The following is a 17,854-nucleotide window of genomic DNA, read 5'->3' on the forward strand; positions in this document are numbered from 1 at the left end:
AACCCACTTTCTGCACTGAACTCAAACCTATTTTCCACTACTTGTTTTTTCCTCATACTATTTAAATAGCTGCTTTCATTACTTCCTTAAGATAATGGGGCTGCATCTGGCAACCCATTTTAGCAGGTTTCTTAGGTTCATTCCAGGACGTACTGGTTAACATCATGTCCTTGACTTTATCTTTCATTACTTTAGAAAGCTTTCTATTGCTTAAACCAGCTGTGGTTTTTGGCATTTAAGCCCTGGAAGAATCCAGTTAGGAAGTTTGGGCCCTGAGCACAGCAGGCACTCAAGAAACGTGTTTCAAAGGAAGAAACAGACTTTCTACAGTTAAGTCACAGGGGAACTTTAAGGTATGAATTTTGGAGTCAGGTGGAAAAAAAAAAAGTATTCTTGGGCTTCCCTGGTGGTGCAGTGGTTGAGAGTCCCTCTGCCGATGCAGGGGACACGGGTTCGTGCCCCGGTCCAGGAAGATCCCACATGCCGCGGAGCGGCTGGGCCTGTGAGCCATGGCCGCTGAGCCTGTGCGTCCGGAGCCTGTGCTCCGCAACGGGAGAGGCCACAGCAGTGAGAGGCCCGCGTACCACACACACACAAAAAAGTATTATTTTTTTCCTTCTGGATGACAGTTGTCAAAAGCTAGTGAAACTAAGTCTAATATGTCTTAAATATTAAGCTTGAGGGTTTAATCTTTGCCTGTAAATTTGTACACGTCTAAGGATTATAGACACATTAGCTTCTCCTAACAGATCATCTTTTATTAAGCTTCTCTTTCTTTAATGTTTCAGTATTTAAAGCGTAATTAAACTGTGGTCACATAGAAATTGTTAAGATACTTTCAACTTTGTTTTTTTTTTTTTTTTTGCAAACCTACTGGCTCCACATGGCAGTTATGGCATAATAGGAAAAGGGAAATAAAAAGGGGGAAGGGACCTTTACATATTTAAGGCTTCAAAGCTGAGAAGAACTAAAGGCCTGAAAGCAGCTTTTTTTCTGTTACCCCAGGATTACTCTCTGGTGTGAAAGCTCTACTGGATGGAAGCTTTCCCAAGTTACATTCGTAAGGCCTCCTTAAGAAGTACTTGAAACATGGTAAGAGTTGATGAGTTACAGGATTTTGAGTACTCTTACTTTCCTAGGGTTTATTTCTGGAATGAATTAAACTGGTATCAAAGGTTAAGAAGTGAATGTTTCCTTCTTAAATTTCACAGTACATTTAAATAGGTTATATCCACATCACTAATTCTGATACTTCTGCTGAATGATAATCTAACCCATATTGCACTTCTCTTGAATAATGTTTCTAACACAGAATACAAAATAGAATTTTAAATGGTTAAGTTTTAAAACCTAAATGAAGTCTCCCATATGCATTAATTACGATGTTTGGCACCTGTATGAACACGCTGATGCTGAATGAGGTTTGTACTCTGGGTGAAGGTTTTACCACATATACGGCATGCATAGGGCTTCTCTCCTGTGTGAATTCTCTGGTGCTGAATAAGGCATGTTCTCTGGCTAAAATCTTTGTCACATTCGTTACACTTATAGGGTCTTTCTCCAGTATGAGTTCTCTGATGCTGATTAAGTGATGATGAATAAATAAACGCTTTCCCACATTCATTGCATTTATAGGGTTTCTCTCCGGTATGGATCCTTTGATGCTGAGTAAGATTTGCACCCTGTCTATATGCTTTCCCACATATATTGCATTTAAAGGGTTTTTCTCCATTGTGAATCCTCTGGTGCTGAGTAAGGTGTACACTCTGGCTGAAGGCTTTCCCACACACACTGCACTTATAGGGTTTCTCTCCGGTATGTGTTCTGTGATGTTGGGTAAGGTTTGCACTCTGGCTGAAGGCTTTCCCACATATATTGCATATATAGGATTTCTCTCCAGTGTGAGTGGTCTGATGCTGAATAAGAGTGGAGGAGTGAGCAAAGGCTTTTCCACATTCGTTGCATTTATAACACTTCTCTCCAGAATGAATCCTCTGATGTCGGATAAGGTAAGTGCTCTGACTGAACACTTTCCAACACTCATTGCATTTATATGGTTTCTTTCCTGTGTGTATCTTTTGATGCTGAAGGAGGTGTGTGCTCTGGCTGAACGTTTTCCCACACTCGTTGCATATGTAAGGTTTTTCTCCAGTATGAACTCTCTGGTGATTAATCAGCGATGAACTGTGGCTGAAGGTTTTGCCACACTCCAAGCACTTGTAGGGTTTCTCTCCCGTGTGTGTCCTCTGGTGGATAGTGAGGTGTGCGCGCTGGCTGAAGTCTTTCCCACAGTCGTCGCACTTGTAGGGTTTCTCTCCCGTGTGGATCCGCTGGTGGATGGTGAGGTGTGCGCGTTGGCTGAAAGCTTTCCCGCACTGGTGGCATTCGTAGGGCTTCTCTCCAGTGTGCATCCTCTGATGTGCAATGAGGGATGAGACGTGTCTAAACTCTTTCCCACATTCTTCACATTCATAAGACTTCTCTTTGGCATGGCTACTTTGGTGTTTGATGAGGGATGGGTACTTTCTGAACTTCTTCCCACACACATTACACTTATAAGGCTTCTCTCCGGGATATATCTTCCTGTGTACAATACCATAAGAGACGTGACCGAAGGTGGCCTTGCTTTCGTCGTACACAGAAGTTTTATCATCTGATTGGGTATCAAACTGTATCATTAGGTTTGAATGCTTTTCAAAATTACTTCTATATATATCATATTTATAGTCTTCTGTACGATCATCTTCTTCTGAAAGGACTGACTTCAAACTGAAATCTCTCTCATTGGTGGGAATTCTCCTGAAGGCCTCTGTTGCTTGCCCCTCCAATCTGTCATCATAGTCATAGGGTTCTTCCAGCTTGATGGTCTTGGTTCCATCCTTTGTGAGTTTAGAAACATTTTCCACTGGAGTACACTCTTGGGCTTCTGTTTCCCATTCTGAAATTTAAAAAGTACATAAAAAGTCTTCCTCTATTTGGAGAAAGGAAACTGCCAAAGCAGAAACAAAATAATGAACATAAATAAAATGCCTAAAAAGACTATGGCTCTGACAACCTCATAACATGGTCCTTAATGCTTGGGAAAGGAGAATAAAAGGGCAGAAAACAGGAGTAAATTGTTGAAGAAGGAGAGGCTCCTCCCTACTCAACACAGGTGTGGAGTTAATAGAATAGGTTAGGTCAGGCGACAGAGCTAAGAAGTAAAAACAGATGATAAACTGTGGGACAATCTGGGATGAATTTTGTTACACAAACATTTATAATCATATAAGCTGTAATTTACATAATGGGTCATAAAGCAAGCTGACTGTCACCACTCCTCCTTCCAATCTACCCTGCACACTGTACGTAATATTCTGGAGGCAGTTTCATGGTGTGTGTTCCGTGTTTTAATACGTCTAGTAACTCTTACAGCCTGAAGCCATGGTTCTCAGGGGTACAATCCCCAGACCAGTGGCGTGAGCATCACTGTCACCTGAAATATGTCAAGTGACTGGGCCCCTCCCAGACATACTGAGTCAGAAAACGGGGGTGAGGCTGAGCCCTCCAAAAGGTTTGAATCACACTGAAGTTTCAGGATCAGCGGCTTAAAGGACAAAAGTTAAAGAAAGAAAAGTTAAAATACCTCCACTCAGTACTGAGACCCCAAATAATCTAGCCTTTTCTACTGTACTCCCTCCTCTATCACAACTCATATTCAGCTTAAAGTTCAAAGTTATCCACATAACTTAGAACTATGTCCTTATAATCTTCTAAAGGTGCCACTAATTCCAGACTCCAGCCTTCTCTTATGACACCTTCTCCACCTACTGAAAAAGATGCTTATGGCCCAGCTCATGTTTCTCTCCTTCTTAGAATCCTAAAGTACAGATTAGGTTGCATCATATGAAACTGCCTTTTTTGTAGGTCAACCTGGCTGAATATCAGCAGTTTCATATGGTCCAACCTAATAAAATATTGGGCCCATGGCAGAACTTGGCTTTATATTATTATTTCACAGTTTTGTGTGTTTCTTGTATTTCCAACTCAGATGCAAACTCTGGAAATGGCTTATGCTTCTTTTACATTTCCTTCAGAAAAGCACACATTTTTAACCCAGTTTACTGGTAATTCAGAAATTAAGATCATTAAGCAGGGCTTAAACATGTGTATATAACTAACTGGAAAGGACCGATTAGAAGTGTTAAATATCAAACAGTGGTGTAATATTTCTAGCAGAAGAGATCAGTGTTGACCAGGTAATGAAGCAACAGTTTTAGTGCAGATCTGGTTTGGGCTGAACCTGAAAGAATGGCTGGGTCCTGTATGATGTAAAGACCATAAAGTTCTGAGACAGGAACGGCCATCGAAAGCCAACACTACTGCTCAATTTGTGAATCATCAAAGTTTCCATTCCCTCAGGTATGACTGATGAGATGCCCTAACCAAAGGTTCAGCTTATACGTCTCTGACCTGATAAGAAAGTGAAATCCTCAAAGCCAAAAATCAAGTGACAGCAGGAAGACCAGAAGTTAGCAAAAGTTGAAGCTGGCTTCCTGAGACACTCCTCCATCCTGCTGACGACCTTCAGCTTCCCCTTGAGGGTGCAAGGGGCTCGGGGGCCAGAAGACAAAGCCTGCAGCCAACCTGGGGCAGCTGGCAGGAGTCTGCACACTCTGTGCTACACCCTGTATAAGGACAGGCTAGAAAAACAAACAAAACCCAAACACCTCACTTCTACAGAAGGAAAAGAGGACCTTGCCTTTCTCAGTTTTGTGCTCTTTGGTGGGAGCAAAATCTCCCCCCAAAATACATAATCATAAACTGCCCCTCTTGTGGGTTTACAGCCTTAATTCAACCTGAATCACCAAAAAACCTCAAGTGGTCCCAGATGAGCAGCACCTCCCAGAAGATGGTCCTGACTCCAGCAAAGGCCTAGCTCCATCTTGCCATGGGTTTTCTCAGTGTTGAGAGTGTGCTGAACTCTCTCCCTAAAGAATTCACTGTATATTTTGGGTCATTCTGCCAACTAAAGCAAATAGGCCATAAATTATGAGAAGAACTAGCTTTTCAAGTAGTAGGACCCTCAAAATACCAGATGACCAGATAAAGTTAACTTTTTAAAAAAGTTAAGCAATTCACTCTAAAGTAGAGTATTATATTGTCATTATTGTTTAATTTGCTGTTAATGCTAGATTCCAGCATCAATACTGGTAGACATACTAGAAGGCAGTGGCTGAAATTAAAAAAAAACCAAAAAAAGGGAATAGGAAAGCAAAATGCAAAAGAGTACAGTGTATTTCTTTTGTATACAAAAGGAGAGATAAGACTATATTTATGATTTATCTCTTCAAAGAGAAAGATAGGAAGGATAAACGAGAGATAAGTGAGCCCTGTAACCTACAGGAAGTGGACGGGAACAGGGCAGAAGGGATGGGAGTGTACACCTTTCTATAGTTTTGACTTTTTTTTTTTTTTTTATAGTTTTGACTTTTGAACTGCGTTAATGTTTTTACATACTCAAAAATGTAAAATAAAATAAAAAAGAAACAAGAAAATACTAAACTTGAACACAAATGTAATCAAACAAGTTTAACTGTGTATCAAACTGTTAAGATAACCAGAAAGGAAGAATTCAAGTTAACTTTGAAACCAGTATCCTCTATATCTTTAGTGGAATATATTCTAAGGACATGAAGGAATTTTGAACGTTACCTGAGCAGTCTGTTATCTGAGAGATAATGATATACTTCTGAAACCATTTTTGTGTTATTATATGACAGAGCAAATGAGCAGATATACTGATATTGGGAACCAGATGACTCATTCTGTGGGAAAGGAAGTAGAAAACAGATATGGGGAGGTACAAGATAGACTGCCCTTGTGGTGCTAGATTTGAATTCAAGTCACCAGTATGAACTCAGGATTCAAAAAACCTACAAACATGGCTTCTCTGGTGGCGCAGTGGTTGGGAGTCTGCCTGCCGATGCAGGGGACACAGGTTCGTGCCCCGGTCCAGGAAGGTCCCACATGCCACGGAGCGGCTGGGCCCATGAGCCATGGCCGCTGAGCCTGCGCATCCGGAGCCTGTGCTCCGCAATGGGAGAGGCCACAACAGTGAGAGGCCCGCGTACCACAGGAAGAAAAACAAAAAAAAAAACAAAAAAAAAACCCCTACAAACACACACACACACACACACACACACACACACACACACACACACTTCACAGCTCTATCTACTGAACAGATCTAGAAGCAATGGTACCCAGAGTAGTGAGCGCACTCACTGCCCAGATCCTGGCCTCTCATCACTAATCCCCACTAAGATGAACCACTGTTCCTTAGAGAAATTCCAGGTCTAAGGTAGGCATGAAGTGAGCCCACAGACCATTTTCTGCCAGAAAGCAAGGAAATGCTCAAAGACTAATGGGGACGTCTCAAAAGGACTTGATCTGAAAGGCTCCCATTGCTGAAATTTGGGACAACTGAGCAACAAAAACAAATACCGCCCCACCACTGGAATTAATGGACTAACAATACATTGAATTTTTAAAAATTCCACTAATAGTGACATATACACATAAAAACGGGGTGGGAGGTATAGGTATTCCTTACAGATTAATCATTTAGAAGAGATGGTGGAATTAGAAAATCACCATTTTGCAACCAGCAATGTAATAAAGCAAGGATCCACAGCGGATGCTAAGAACCTTCACTGGAAGGTCATCAGGGAATAGAACAGTCACGTGACCTCTAGGTGTCGAGCCACAGGTGACAACACAGATGCAGGAACCAGGTGAATGGCAAACAGGTGGGGACTTCTGTCTGCATAGATCTGGCTTTATATATTTTTACAATTTCTGATCTTGCAAACATGTTATCTTTTTCAATAATTAGAACATAAAAAAGAAAGGAATGAGGAGAGTGGAGGCAGGGGGCTACAGGGTTTTGTCAATAAACAGAATAAAAGAAACTCAAAAAGAAGTTGAGAAGGTTTGAAATTTAAGATTTTAGGGGACATTCATGCATGCTTGAAGATAGAGGGAGGGAACACACGGAAAGCCCCAGACAAAACTCTAACGGAGGGAACCCAGGGGTCATGGAGAAGCACAAAATAAGAGGGGGGTTGGGGGTGGGTTGGCAGCGTGTAAAAATGACACCTGGAAAATCTCTTCCGAAGACGGCCTCTGTAAGGAAGCAACGCCAAGCAGCCCAGTGTTCTCAACAGGCTGGGATGTCTTTGTGCCAAGTGACTTGGCCACATGCGAAAACACATCTCATCATACTTAGGACAGTACAGGCTCTTAAGCACAAAGAATCTCATTGGCTGATGGTTCTCTCACCTGGACTAGGGCCTTCTAAAATTTCTTTTATCACCATCCATGGTTCTTCCAATATGGGAATCACGGTTGGTCTGTACACTGTAAGTCCTGTTCAGGAGGAACAGAGTGAGTTTTACCCTGGAGATAAACAGTTGTTTAAGTTTTACTACCTGACTTCTTACCCATGAGGACAGATCTCTACAGGAAAAGAATGGTTCACGGACATGACCTCATGAATGAGGTCACTGTCCTTTTCGGAGCTGGGACAAAAATTTCCTGCACGCTGGAGGATGCACGCCTAGAGATCACGGGGAAGGAGGCACTGGGCAGGGCGTGGCGTCGGGTGGTGGCCCTGGGAGGCTGTGCATCGTACCTTCTGATGACCTTTCACTTAGAAACCTTTCATTTGGGAAAAGGGAGCAGAACTTTGCCATTTCTGTGCCTGAACGGACAAGCACGCTCACCTCTAGGCCCGACCATTTTTAACAGCTGAGGGGAGAAAGACTCGGGTGTGTATGCAGGGAGGAGGGCCGGGCGCGGACGACGCTCACCCAGAGAAACCATGTTCCAGTAGTTCTGCAGCGTCACCGTCTTGTACAGTTCCTTCTGCACAGGACGCATGAGCTCCCAGTCCTCCCGGGTGATGTCCACGGCCACATCTGTGAATGTCATGGATTCCTGAAACATCAAACGTGACTTAACTTTGTTCAGGAACTAGTAGGAAGGGGACAGCGACAGCACAGGTGTGTGTGTGGTGGGGGAAACCAGAGTCTTGAGCGCTGGTAGGACCCTAAAAATTACCTAGTCAATACCTTTACCCAATGTATGGATAAGCAGACCTGAATGGCCTGAGGGGAAGTCTGAAAACAAAGTAGAATACATCAGTTTCAGTGCATGCGTTGGTGGCTCCATCTTAAAGAATAAAAGGATTTAAACATTGATGACACAGAGAGAATGGTTTGACTTTCAAGCATTGCCTTACAAATAAATTAAATGTGTTACAGTTTGACATTTTAAGATATTTTCTGTGCTCTATGATGGAATGCAGAGCCCTTCCTCCTTCCCTCCTATCTATCTATCTATCTCTCTATCTCTCTATGTATCTACTTTTGGCTGCGCTGGGTCTTAGTTGTGGCATGCAGATCTTTCGTTGCAGTGCGTGGGCTCTTCGTTGTGGCGTGCGGGCTTCTCTCTAGTTGTGGCACAAGGATTCAGTAGTTGCGACATGTGGACTCTCTGGTTGTGCTGTTTGGGCTCCAGAGCGCGTAGGCTCTGTAGTTGCAGTATGTGGGCTTAGCTGCCCCACAGCATGTGGGATCTTAGTTCCCCAACCAGGGATGGAAACCGCATCCCCTGCATTGGAAGGCAGATTCTTATCCACTGGACCACCAGGGAAGTCCCCCTTCTTCCTTTCTAAAATAAAACTGGTACCAATAACCACACTGAACTACTGTACCTGTAGATACATTTCACAGTCTGGTAAAGTTAGCATCCCTCTGCTCTTCCTTCCTTTGCTTACTCCCACATGTTTTTCAAATAAACTCTGTAAGTTTCTTTAAAAAACTGTACTGGGATTTTTCAAATCACATGTAAGTGATTAATTTAGGGAGAGCTGGCAGTCTTACAGTATTCAAGGCTTCTTTCATGTCTACAGAATAACACAGGACTGCAAAGCTTATACTACGCTTAGTCGTAGTTATTTTAAATGTGGGGGTAATACTGGCAATGGAACCTTTTATTTCATTTTAGCATCTCTCTGATTTTTATGTATATTTAAGAAAGTGATAAATTTTTGTATGCCATTTTCTGTCATGGTCACTTTACTCAAATTCTCTATTATTGTTTCTAACAGTTTTTCCCTTGATTTTCTTAGGTTTTTTTGTAAACATTCATATTATCTACAAATAATAATTTACTCTGGTTACCAATTTCAGACCATGTATATTTTACAGTAAACCTTTCTCTTAAGATGGCCTGAGCTGCTCTTCCTTAAAATAACACAGACTCGTAATAAACAGTAACATCAAACAATACATGGCCTTTAATTACTTGTTAACAAAGAAAAATAATAACTATTGTTTAATCTTCCTGTGATCTTCTTGATCACTTACTGTAATCCAGGCTAACAGGTCTCATAATATTTAATTGTCACAATCTAAGAGGAATATTCATTAGAGCTTAGTAACTCAGGTTATGAGTGGTTAAGTGTCTTGCCCCAAATCACAGGTTCAGTGGCAGAACCAGGAAGCAAATCTAGATCCATGTGGCTGTGGAGGTGAATCCCTTAACCTCTATGCACTACCACTGCTTTAAAGTAAAAAAGTGAGGAAAGGGATATCACGGGAAGCAATGGATCCCATTTCCTATACAAGGCATTCACCTACCTTAACAGGCCACGGTGACTTAAGGAGAAAACCTGAGGCTTAGGTCCTTCATAGGACCTCTGGGGTCACAGAAGGTAGAGGGCCAGGTTAGAAAATGTCCTCACACACTAGGAAGGCATTTTAAAATCACAGAAGAAACTGACACTCACTTTGGTCACGAAGTCATTGAGCCACCCTGCCTGGAAAGCTTGTCTTCCTTTGGGGTCTTCCTCTGGGGTCTCCTGGGAAAGGGTGGAGCTCTGAGGAACAGCTAGCGAAGAGAAAGAGACCGTGGTGGAGATCAGCCCTGTTTGAATAGCCTAGGAAACTCTTCACCAATAGAAGCCTACATTTTCTTAAAGCGAGGAATCAGAAGGAAACCGAAAACAAAGCCCCTGCTTCACAGAACCAGAGAGAAGGGGCAATGACTTATCCTGAAACTTGTCCTGTTTTTGAGCAGGCTTCAAAAACGAAGTCTGCTCTGGGATGCTTCAGAATATGTACCAAATTCACAGTTTTCTACTAAACCCTTGCGTGATAGAGATTTTGTGAGCTGTCTTTTTACTTAGTAAAGAAATATTCTCTGGACACTTCTCTACATATTTGGAAGTATGTTACCATAAAACCCAATTCACAAAGCAAATGATTTATTGGCAGAATGGTTCAAACCTCTGCAGGGAAACTTCCTGAGGGCGCACATAGGGGTAATTTGGTTGTGTCTGGCCACTGTTTATGATACGTCCTCTGGGTTTACAGAACGTGTGTTGGGTTCCGAGCAGTTGGAAGAGGAATGCCAGGTGGGACGGGGCTCAGTGAAGCCTGTTCTCGCTCACTTCCTGGCCTCCGTTTTCCTAATCACCTCAAAGGGCTGCTCTCTGACGTGATGGCTGTCTTCTCGGACCACCCAGGACTCCTCCTCTCTCTGCCCTTACAAGTCTTACCTTCTTCCTCTAGAATCTGAGTCAAATCCTCCACCAGAGTCACCACTTCCTCGCTGCTCTTCGGGTACTGGGACTTCACCCAAGTCCTAACCTCCCCAGGCAGGATGCTCAGGAATTGCTCCAGGACCAGCAGCTCCAGGATTTGTTCCTTTGAGTGAATCTCGGGTCTCAGCCACTTAAGGCAGAGCTCTCGGAGCTGATTCAATGCCTTTCGAGGACCAGCCAGGTCTGGGTATGGAAAATTCCTAAAATTCTGCCGACAGGTCTCAGTGTCACGCAGGAGTCTTGAGGCGAGGGTTTCCTTCTCAGTACTGCGGGGTCCACTCTGAGCCTTGTCCGGCTTCCACATTAGAAGGACTTGGGCACGTGACGAACTGGTCGTCCTCTTGCTCGGGGAGAACATGGCTACACACAGGAGAGTCAACCTGGCAACAGCCTTTATTTCTCCAGGAGTGAGCCGAATGCTTGAAGTCGCATGCTAGAACCACAAAGGCATTTACCAAGGGCTGCTGCGGCCAGGGGCAGGACAGAGGCAAGGTAGAGTTAGCAGTCTTCCTTACAAACTCTGAGCCCAGAACTTGTAGGGGTGGCTAAGAGACTCTGAAACACAAGAACAGACACAAGGTCAAGTATTCCTGGTGGTCTCTGCCACACGCACAAACAGTAATAGGCAGGCGACCCACAGTGTACAAATAAACACTGAGAGTCTACCGTACTCTACCTCCCTGATATCCTTAAGACTTGTAAAATAGATGCAACCTGCCCTGGGCACGGGTTGGGACTGCCATAAAAGGGTGGTGATAGAAGCAAAGCAAAAAGACAGATCAAACTTCTAACTTGTTGAAACAAACATTTTTTACAGAAAAACAAAAGCTTCAGTATTATAGTCACTGATGTTACAGAACCTGTAATGACTGAAGTGCCTCTAAAAAAACAGTATATCTGTTATTTAGAAAAAACTGGGAGGAGAACTTCTCCTTAAAGAGCTCAAGGTTCCCAAGGGAACGGTCAGGGAAAAAGGGCGAGCCGTTTACCCGCTCTGCGTATCAATGCCAGACTGTTCCAGCCCTGCACTACCAGAGGGCTGGGCACGGGAAAGAAGCAGACTGGTGTAACCTGAAGCCCGTGAAGAGCTTCTACAGGACACAATTCCTAAGGAATACATTTGAAACCAGGATTCCCGCAGAAAACCTCACTGCAGGCCTGACCTGGAGGAGAACCGACACCACTTGTCCACGGGCTCCAGCTCTGAGCCCCCTCAACCCGTCGTATCCCCCAAAGCCGGCTGCGCATCAGGCCTACAGGGCAGAGGCACTCCTCGCCTCCCCACCCCGCGAGGTCCCCCTAACTCCGCAGTCTGAGGCTCGCGGGCCGCTGCGCGGGGACTGCCCTGCAGCCCCTGCCCCGCAGCCCCGACCCCGCAGGCCGCCCGCATCCTGACCTGTGGCCGGACCGGGGACGCGCAGCCGAGCGGCCCGAGAAGCCCCTGGCAACAATGGCGGCGGGCGCGGCGCCTGCGTGGCGGGCTCGGTCCCGCGCTGCGGAGGGGCCTCGGCCCCGCCGCGTCCGTCCCGTAGAGAACGGCGCCTCGGCTGGAGCCGCCGGTGCAGCCGGTCCTGGGAAGCCCGGCCCGGAACCCACCGCGCCCCGACTCCACTCTGACCTCGCCTCGGCGCCACCGCGCATGTGCGCAGGAAGGACGCCGCGCACCCTCGGAGCCAATCGGAAGCCGCGCCCGGCCCTCCCTGCCGGAGCTGCGGACCCTGGACCCGTCTCCATGGCAACCTCCTCCGCCCATTGCTGGGACTTGCTTGTTAGCCGCAGAGGTTCTGAGGGAACTTTAAAGTTTGCCGGAGCAGAGTCAGGTCTGGTAGACGACTGGGAGGGAGGTCGGGGAGCTACAGCACCTGGGGGAAGGGAATGCGGATTGGGCGGGGGGCGGTTGGAGCCCCGCGCTAATCAACCAGAGAAAACCTGGTGGCAGAGTTCACGGAGGAAGGATGGACAGGGAAGATGTGGGTCTTAAGGCAGAAAGACCCGAAGTGCTTGTTTGGGCTTTACTGCTCATAACCATTCACCCGTAAAGGCTCCGAGTCCCTCCGCAGGAATCTGATTCTGAGACTCTCAGATCGGAAAAAAAAACAACATACAGCGTCGTGTTGTTTATGAAAGACTCACAGCCTACATAAAATGCTTGAAAATAAAAGGATAGAAAAACATTCAGGGGGTCCCATTATCTAATGCTGTGTTGGCAAACCAACATTAGATAATGTTGGCAAAACTCTTTAATGGAGTTGAAGAACAAGCATTTTATTATGCTTCCTCCTGTGGGTCAGGAGTCTGGAAGGGGAACAGTGGGTGTGGCTTTTCTCTGCTCCACTGTGTCTGGAACCTCAGTTGAGATGATTTGATGGCAGGGAGGGTCCACTTCCAAGATGTCTTCTTTACTCACATGCCTCCTCTTCTGGCTGAGATGGCTCAAAGATGAGCTCAGCCTGGATATGACCAGAGTGCCTATATGTGGCCTTTTCGGCATGAAGGACTCAGCCGGCAGCTGAGATGGCTGCTCTGGGCTTCAAGAGCAGGTGTTCTAGTGAACAAGAGAGAAGCTCCAAAGCTGACTATGATATAACCTCGGAAGTCACAAAGCATCACTTCCATTGTACTCTTGGTCAAAGCAGTCACAAGTCTGTGCAGAATCAAGTGGGGTCTGATGTAGACCCCATCTCATGATGGAGTGTCAGAGAGTCTTAATATTAACCACACCAGGCAAATTTGGACAACAAGAAAGTTGGGTAGTTTGATGATCTTTGATGTGTCAACTTGGCAAGGCTAAGTCTCCCACTGTTTAATCAAACCCTAACCTAGGTGGTGTTGTAAAGGTATTTTTTAGGTGTGTCTAAAGCCCATAAACTCAGATGAATTAAGTAAAGGAGATTATCTGAAATAAGTTGGGTGGGTCTGAATGAATCAGTTGAAAGGCCTTCAAAGCAGAATTGAGGCTTCCTAGATGAAGAAGAAACTCTGGACCAAAGCTTCTAGCCTGCCCTTCCTGACAGACTGCCCTACAGATTTTGAACTTGCCTAGTCAGCCTCCACAATCGAGTAAGCCAATTCCTTGCAAAAAATAAAAAAATAAAAAAAAATAAAAACCTCCTAGTATGTATGACCTACTGGTTCTGCTTCTCTGGCTGAACCCTGACTGATGCAAGTCATAAGCCTAATGTCTGACAAAATAGAATCTTAAAAAATCATTAGGAAAAGATAAGCATGACATCTACTTATAAAAGTTATAAAACTTGATAGAGAAGATATATCCATCATAAATATATATCTGTAAAAATAATGCCTCAAAAGATACCAAACAATAACTGATATAACTGCAGAGAGAAATCAACAACTGAACCTGGAAACTTTAGTACACCTGATAGGGCACATTGTAATGGGCTGCCAGGGTCCCCCTTCAGGGCTGGGGCGCCCATTCCTCCAGCTGCCAGTGTGGGAATACCTCCCTGGGAATTGTCCTGGCTGAAGGGAGCTGCCCCTCTCAGGTCACACGTCCTCCCCAGGGGCACTCCACTTCCAGTGGTGCTCGCTGCAGGGGTTCAAGACCTTGCCCCCTTGCCTCAACTTGCAGTCTCTCTAAAGGGCCATCCTAGTTTGAATTCCCTGTAGAATCAAATGAGGCCTCTGTTGCAATTGTACAGCAGTTCAACTTTTTTCCTCCGCCCACTCTTGCCTCCAGGTATCACTTTTTAATAGGTATTTTTCTAGAGAACGCTATCCAATAACACCTCTGCACACGATTTCCATCTCAGAATCTGCTTCCATGGAATCTTACCCTATGACAAATGGTACCAGCCGTGATCCTAGGAAGGCAGACTCTAAGATGGGATTTGGGTGAGAGATCACTCGTCGGCTTGCCGTCAATGAGGACCCTATCACTTGTGATTGATGGACTACTGATAGCACATGTCAGGCTATAGTGGCACAATCATTAAAACTGTCCCTGGTGTTGAACCAGGATGGGATATTGATGGGAGGGAACCACTAGTGGGTGCTGCATCTTAGATCTTTAGGAGTTTGGGGGAGGTCGCAATTTTCCAGACTGTGGAATTGAGTGGCTATTACTGGGAGCCATCGACAAGGACAGGTGGAGGGTGGTTAATCACCAAGTAAAGGGAAAGTGTGAACATCAGAGGGCTTCTTGAAGCCTGATGGCAAAAATGTAAGAGTAGCATAACTGCAGATAAGTTGAATTCTCAATCCCAGAAAGTTTACTATGTCAAGGTCAGGACCTTGTGTGGAAAGGAGGAAACCCTGAGACTTGGGCTGGGGACATTCAGGTTGATGTGGGCAAACACCTTTAAACACCAGTCCTTCTGGGCCTGCAAATGTGACCCACGCCTCCCAGTCTTGTTTGAAGATGATGTAGACAAGGCCTCTACTTTGTGATAAAACCGGTGCGGTCTACTCTGTCCTCCCCTCCTGATAACTAGACCAATAACTAGGGTCCAGTCACTACAAAAGTCGACCAGGGAAATGCTGGGTTTGATAAGGGAGGAAGATTCAGTTGCTGTGGGCCTGGCCAATCTGTGTCTGTAGGAACCCGGAGAGTACGGGTCTGGATCCCGAGGATGCTGGACCACGGAGTGTAGAACACATAACTGAGTGCTGGAGAGTTTATTGGAAAGGAGCACACTTCTGTGATAAGTGTTTACACGCTCTGCTGAGGATGCCAGGAGGTGGTGCGAACACACTGCAAGAAGGGCTTTTGGTGGCTTGGAGAAATAGATGGCTCTTTGCTGAGCAGAGATGCCAGAATTGGTAGGCTCAGAGAAGTGGGCAATCCAGAGCAGGCAGAGGGTGTAGGGCTGGAAAATGTACAAGCTCTGCTTCTTTGGAAGGCCAGGAAGACCCTCCGTTGAGATACAGAATGTGCTGGTAGGAGGGTTCACCAGCATCACTGAGAAGCTCTGTGGGGCCGACGGTAGGGGTTCATTGCAGAACTCTGCTTACTGAACCTCAGAGACAAGTCGTCCTCAGTGAGCAGTAAGGCCAGAGTGGAAGGGGGGTGGGAGAGTGGAGGGAGTGCTTTACCTTCTGAGAGCGATGAGGACAACAAGGCGTCTCGACAGGGTGGTGCTCAGTGTATACAAGCCAGTGGGATAAAGGCTTGGTTGATCCGGAGGTTGAGGTTAACCTTTACTTTTACTGACCAAGACAGAGGAAAACCGCAATATAATCAAATTAGAATGGAAAGTGGAGACATTGCTGAGGACTTTACATAAATGAAAAGTATTATAAGAGAGTGCGATGAACAATGTACGCCCACAAATTTAGGTAATTTAGATGAAACTGAAAATTCAATTCCAGTGATTCAGCAGGCGGCCGGCCTCTGTGCGCTGCCCCCCTCTGGCCACAAGAGGGCGCGCGAACCCCGCCCTTTCTGACCCTCCTGGAGCGCATGCGTGTTCCGGCCGCGGATGGGGCGTCTGGTCCACCAGGAGGAAAAAGCTTAGAATGCGCTTCCGGGCTTCTTATGCAGAGGCTTTCGTTTTTCTAGAATTCCCCTGTGTATTTCGTTCTTTACTTTCTCATGGTACCAGGACCTATTTTACAATAATAGCGCTCATTGAGGCGTTTGAACGTCGTACTCATAACGTGAGGGAGTTTTGTGGGGTTTTTTTTGTTTTGTTTTTGTTTTTTTTGCGGTACGCGGGCCTCTCACTGTTGTGGCCTCTCCCGTTGCGGAGCACAGGCTCCGGACGCGCAGGCTCAGCGGCCATGGCTCACCGGCCCAGCCGCTCCGCGGCATGTGGGATCTTCCCGGACCGGGCCACGATCCCGTGTCCCCTGCATCGGCAGGCGGACTCTCAACCACTGCGCCACCAGGGAAGCCCATGTGAGGGAGTATTTTATAAAATTCAGAGAAAGAAACGCAGACGGGGGTGAAGGAACGGATAGAATCTTGGTCCCTTCGAGCCCAATATGAGCTGGAAGTGGGAGGGGAAACAAGCGCTCCCCTGGACGTGCTTTTATACATTTTTTAATGTTTCGCTTTCCCTGTAACGTTAAACTACTTGAAAACATTGAAAAATTGGAAAGTAGGGGTGTTAAACATCCTGTCTAGTTTATACCAAAGGAAAACTTATATGTCTACTCTCCTGGCTTTACTGGAAGCAAGGTCATCAATAACATTTAAAAAATATGCTTCTTACTTTATCTCATTTTCACTTGATATAATTGACATGTTTGGCAATTTCTCACGACCCAGTGACAATCTTAAATAATTGTTCATTAATTTCAGTTTTCTCTCTTGAAGGACCCCATCGTGACTGTTTATCCCCAAAGACTAATTAAGAAACTTTTCTTCATTATTCTGGGTAGACAGCCCACTTCGTAAAACATCTGTGTTAGACTTTTCAAATAAAGGAAAAAGAACCTTTCAAACAGTTTACTGAAAGCCGGGAGGCACACTTACTCAAGTCCCTTCATAAAGAGTAACCCTGAGTTGTGCGCTCGGTGGTCCCCGCAGATCTGTCTCTTGCTTCAACAGTGTTTGGATGGAACAGACACAGGGACGCCCCTTGCTCCAGCTTCCGACCACCCCCCAACATTTTTTCCAGTTGCAATCTTCAGAATCAGCCACTCAAGCTATCCTTGGCCACTGGGACCAACCAACACCATATTTGAGCTTAACTCCTTATTACCGAATCAACCACGAGCTCCCAGATTTGTCAGAATTATTCCATCGAGATAGAAGCCACTGTCAACCGCCTGGTCAACATGCATCTGCGGGCCTCCTACACCTACCTCTCTCTGGGCTTCTATTTCGACCGCAATGAGGTGCCTCTGGAGGGCATAGGCCACTTTTTCTGCGAATTGGCCAAGGAGAAGTGCGAGGGCATAGAGCGTGTCTTGAAAATGCAAAACCAGTGCGGCTGCCTCGCCCTCTTCCAGGACGTGCAGAAGCCATCTCGAGATGAGTGGGGTAAAACCCAGGATGCTATGGAAGCCACCATTCTCATGGAGAACCCAAACCAGGCCCTTTTGGATCTACATGCCCTGGGTCCCACCCGCGCAGATCTCCACCTCTGTGACTTCCTGGAGAGCCACTTCCTAGGTGAGCAGGTGAAACTCGTCAAGGAGGTGGGTGACCACCTGACTAACCTCCACAGGCTGGCTGGTCCCCAGGCTGGGCTAAGCCAGTATCTCTTCCAAAGGCTCAGACTCAAGCAGCACTAG

At 45.7% G+C, this 17,854-nt stretch overlaps 2 protein-coding genes across 4 annotated transcripts; one reads left to right on the forward strand and one right to left on the reverse strand.

Annotated features, from left to right (window-relative positions):
* Positions 1–532: 532 nt before the first annotated feature.
* On the reverse strand, positions 533–12,296 carry ZNF287 (zinc finger protein 287). Of its 3 annotated transcripts, none has more exons than XM_032616906.1 (6): positions 12,048–12,296; positions 10,607–11,206; positions 9,836–9,936; positions 7,854–7,980; positions 7,324–7,410; positions 533–2,938 (listed from the first exon to the last, which is right to left on the reverse strand). In XM_032616906.1, exons 2-6 carry the CDS (start codon positions 11,007–11,009, stop codon positions 1,374–1,376), a joined length of 2,283 nt encoding a protein of 760 aa, XP_032472797.1. In that variant the 5' UTR covers positions 11,010–11,206; positions 12,048–12,296; the 3' UTR covers positions 533–1,373. The 3 variants fall into 3 exon arrangements, with proteins under 3 accessions (XP_032472797.1, XP_032472799.1, XP_032472798.1); XM_032616908.1 differs by having other exon boundaries at positions 12,270–12,294; XM_032616907.1 differs by having other exon boundaries at positions 10,607–12,266.
* Positions 12,297–17,282: 4,986 nt separating this feature from the next.
* Positions 17,283–17,854, forward strand: LOC116745837 (ferritin light chain-like). Its single transcript, XM_032616909.1, has one exon. The coding sequence runs from the start codon at positions 17,396–17,398 to the stop codon at positions 17,852–17,854; it is 459 nt and encodes a 152-aa protein (XP_032472800.1). The 5' UTR covers positions 17,283–17,395.

The sequence above is a fragment of the Phocoena sinus genome, chromosome 20, assembly GCF_008692025.1.
Source record: "Phocoena sinus isolate mPhoSin1 chromosome 20, mPhoSin1.pri, whole genome shotgun sequence".
Classification (NCBI taxonomy): Eukaryota; Metazoa; Chordata; class Mammalia; order Artiodactyla; family Phocoenidae; genus Phocoena; species Phocoena sinus.

Bases quoted from the DNA above. Each gene is read 5' to 3' on its own strand.
- ZNF287 (XM_032616906.1), bottom strand. From the start codon at position 11,009: ATGTTCTCCCCGAGCAAGAGGACGACCAGTTCGTCACGTGCCCAAGTC. The intron at 7,981-9,835 runs GTGAGTGTCAGT...TTGATGTTTCAG, and splicing joins TCAATGACTTCGTGACCAAA to GAATCCATGACATTCACAGA. The intron at 2,939-7,323 runs GTGAGAGAACCA...TTTAAATTTCAG, and splicing joins TTTAGAAGGCCCTAGTCCAG to AATGGGAAACAGAAGCCCAA.
- LOC116745837 (XM_032616909.1), top strand. From the start codon at position 17,396: ATGCATCTGCGGGCCTCCTACACCTACCTCTCTCTGGGCTTCTATTTC.